This window comes from Gavialis gangeticus, unplaced genomic scaffold (assembly GCF_001723915.1).
Source record: "Gavialis gangeticus isolate Ggan-Ray unplaced genomic scaffold, GavGan_comp1, whole genome shotgun sequence".
Taxonomy (NCBI): domain Eukaryota; kingdom Metazoa; phylum Chordata; order Crocodylia; family Gavialidae; genus Gavialis; species Gavialis gangeticus.
Window position 1 is genome coordinate 131,831,935 of NW_017729025.1, and position 1,901 is coordinate 131,833,835.

The window sequence follows — 1,901 nt, forward strand, 5'->3', positions numbered from 1 at the left end:
GCTCACCTCTTTGGGGACGAGCTGGCTCTCCTCGCTGGGCACCATGGCCGGGCGCGGGGCCCGCAGAGGCCTGCGCGGGCAGTCAGCGTCAGCGGCGGCGCGAGGAGGAGGGACGCCAGCAGCTCGGCCCCCAGACCTCCGCCCCTCCTCTCCCCCCCCCGGCAATCAATGGCAAAATGGCGGACGGCAGCGGTCTCGCGAGAGCGTGGGCTCGGCGCGGCGTGGCGCTGTGGGGCTGCCCGGACTGCGTTGCTGCATGTCTGCGGCCAAGGTAGCTTAGTCAGCGCTTCTGAGGAAGTGACCCTGAGCTCAGGAAATCTCATGCTATCTATCTATCTATATATATCTATAGTTATATATCTATCTATAGATATCTATCTATAGATATCTATATATATAAATGTTATGCTCATATCTATATCATGCTCTATATAGATAGGTGTGTGTGCACATATGCACATAATGTATAGACAATTTTCATGTGTCCATAGTCTATATACATATGTGTGTGTTTGTGTATATACACGTATATACACAAATATATATATATAATCTATCTGTATATTTATATATGTGTGTACACACACACACACACACACACACACACACACACACACACACACACACACACACACACACACACAGGTTTCCCTCACTTTATGCTGTACTGTTCCTGGAAAATGGCGCGTAACTCAAGTTCACGTAAAGGGAGCCCACTTTACAGCGTAACAAATAGGAACACGTTCTAAGACCTCAACTCTACTGACCCCAAACCCTTTCCTTCTGCTTTTACAAGACAATTTTGGTACTTGCCAACATAAAGTGCAAATTTATCCTGCGATTCACTTGCCTTCAGAGTAACAGAGCCAGCTGCTGTGCCTCTGCACTAAATGGCCAGCCGGGGTCGGAGGCAGTAACTTATGCCCAACCTGGGTGCTGACACAGTTTCAGGGGTCCTGCACAATGTTAGGGCTGTTAGATATGCAAACACATACATGGGATTCACATGATACACCCAAGTAGAAGTAAACTGCCTGACCTGCTGGAGTCATTCTGTGTTCTTTACAAAATATTTTTCAGTAGTCAAAAAAAATGAGCGACAGGTAAGGGCTGCATTTTCCCAGGGGTACCTTCAGTCTAAAAAAGGTTGAGGAGCACTGGACAGGTCCCCACATAGCTATTGCTCTCCACCATTTCCGGCCTTACAACTGTCTTCATGCAATACCTGCTACACTGTTTAGTTCTGTATGTGAATGGGAAAAGTTTCACAGTTCCATAGTTGGTAGGGTCGGAAGGGACCTGAGCAGATCATCAAGTCTGACCCCCTGCCATGGCAGGAAAGAGTACTAGGGTCAAACAACCCCAGCAAGGTGTTCATCTAGCCTCCTCTTAAAGACCCCCAGGGTAGGAGCCAGCAGCACTTCGCTTGGAAGTTGGTTCCAGATCCTAGCCGCCCTGACAGTGAAGTAGCGCTTCCTGATGTCTAGTCTGAATCTACCCTCTGCCAGCTTGTGACCGTTATTCCTAGTCACTCCTGGTAGTGCTCGGGGGAACAGGGACTCCCCCAATGCCTGCTGGTCCCCCCTGACTAGTTTGTAATCGGCCACTAGATCCCCCCTCAGCCTTCTCTTGTGGAGGCTGAACAGGTTCAGGTCCCTGAGCCTCTCCTTGTAGGGCCTGCCCTGCTGCCCCCTGATCATGCGAGTGGCCTCCTCTGGACCCTCTCCATGTTGTCCACATCCCTCCTGAAGTGCGGCGCCTAGAACTGGATGCAGTACTCCAACTATGCGACACTAGTCAGGCTGTAGAGGGGGAGGATCACCTCCTTGGACCTGCTTGAGATGCATCTGTAGATGCATGACAAGGTACGGTTAGCCTTCCTGACCGTGTCCCTACACTGT

General features: G+C 50.4%; 1 protein-coding gene across 3 annotated transcripts in view; it reads right to left on the minus strand.

The window, feature by feature from the left end:
* The window catches only part of USP47 (ubiquitin specific peptidase 47), a 148,579-nt gene extending 148,466 nt beyond the window's left edge, over positions 1-113 (minus strand). For all 3 annotated transcript variants that reach the window (XM_019519573.1, XM_019519574.1, XM_019519572.1), the window contains exon 1: positions 7-113. In XM_019519573.1, coding sequence (XP_019375118.1) covers positions 7-45 — 39 coding nt within the window. In that variant the 5' untranslated portion in view covers positions 46-113. The remainder of the gene's footprint in view (positions 1-6) is intronic.
* Positions 114-1,901: the final 1,788 nt, after the last annotated feature.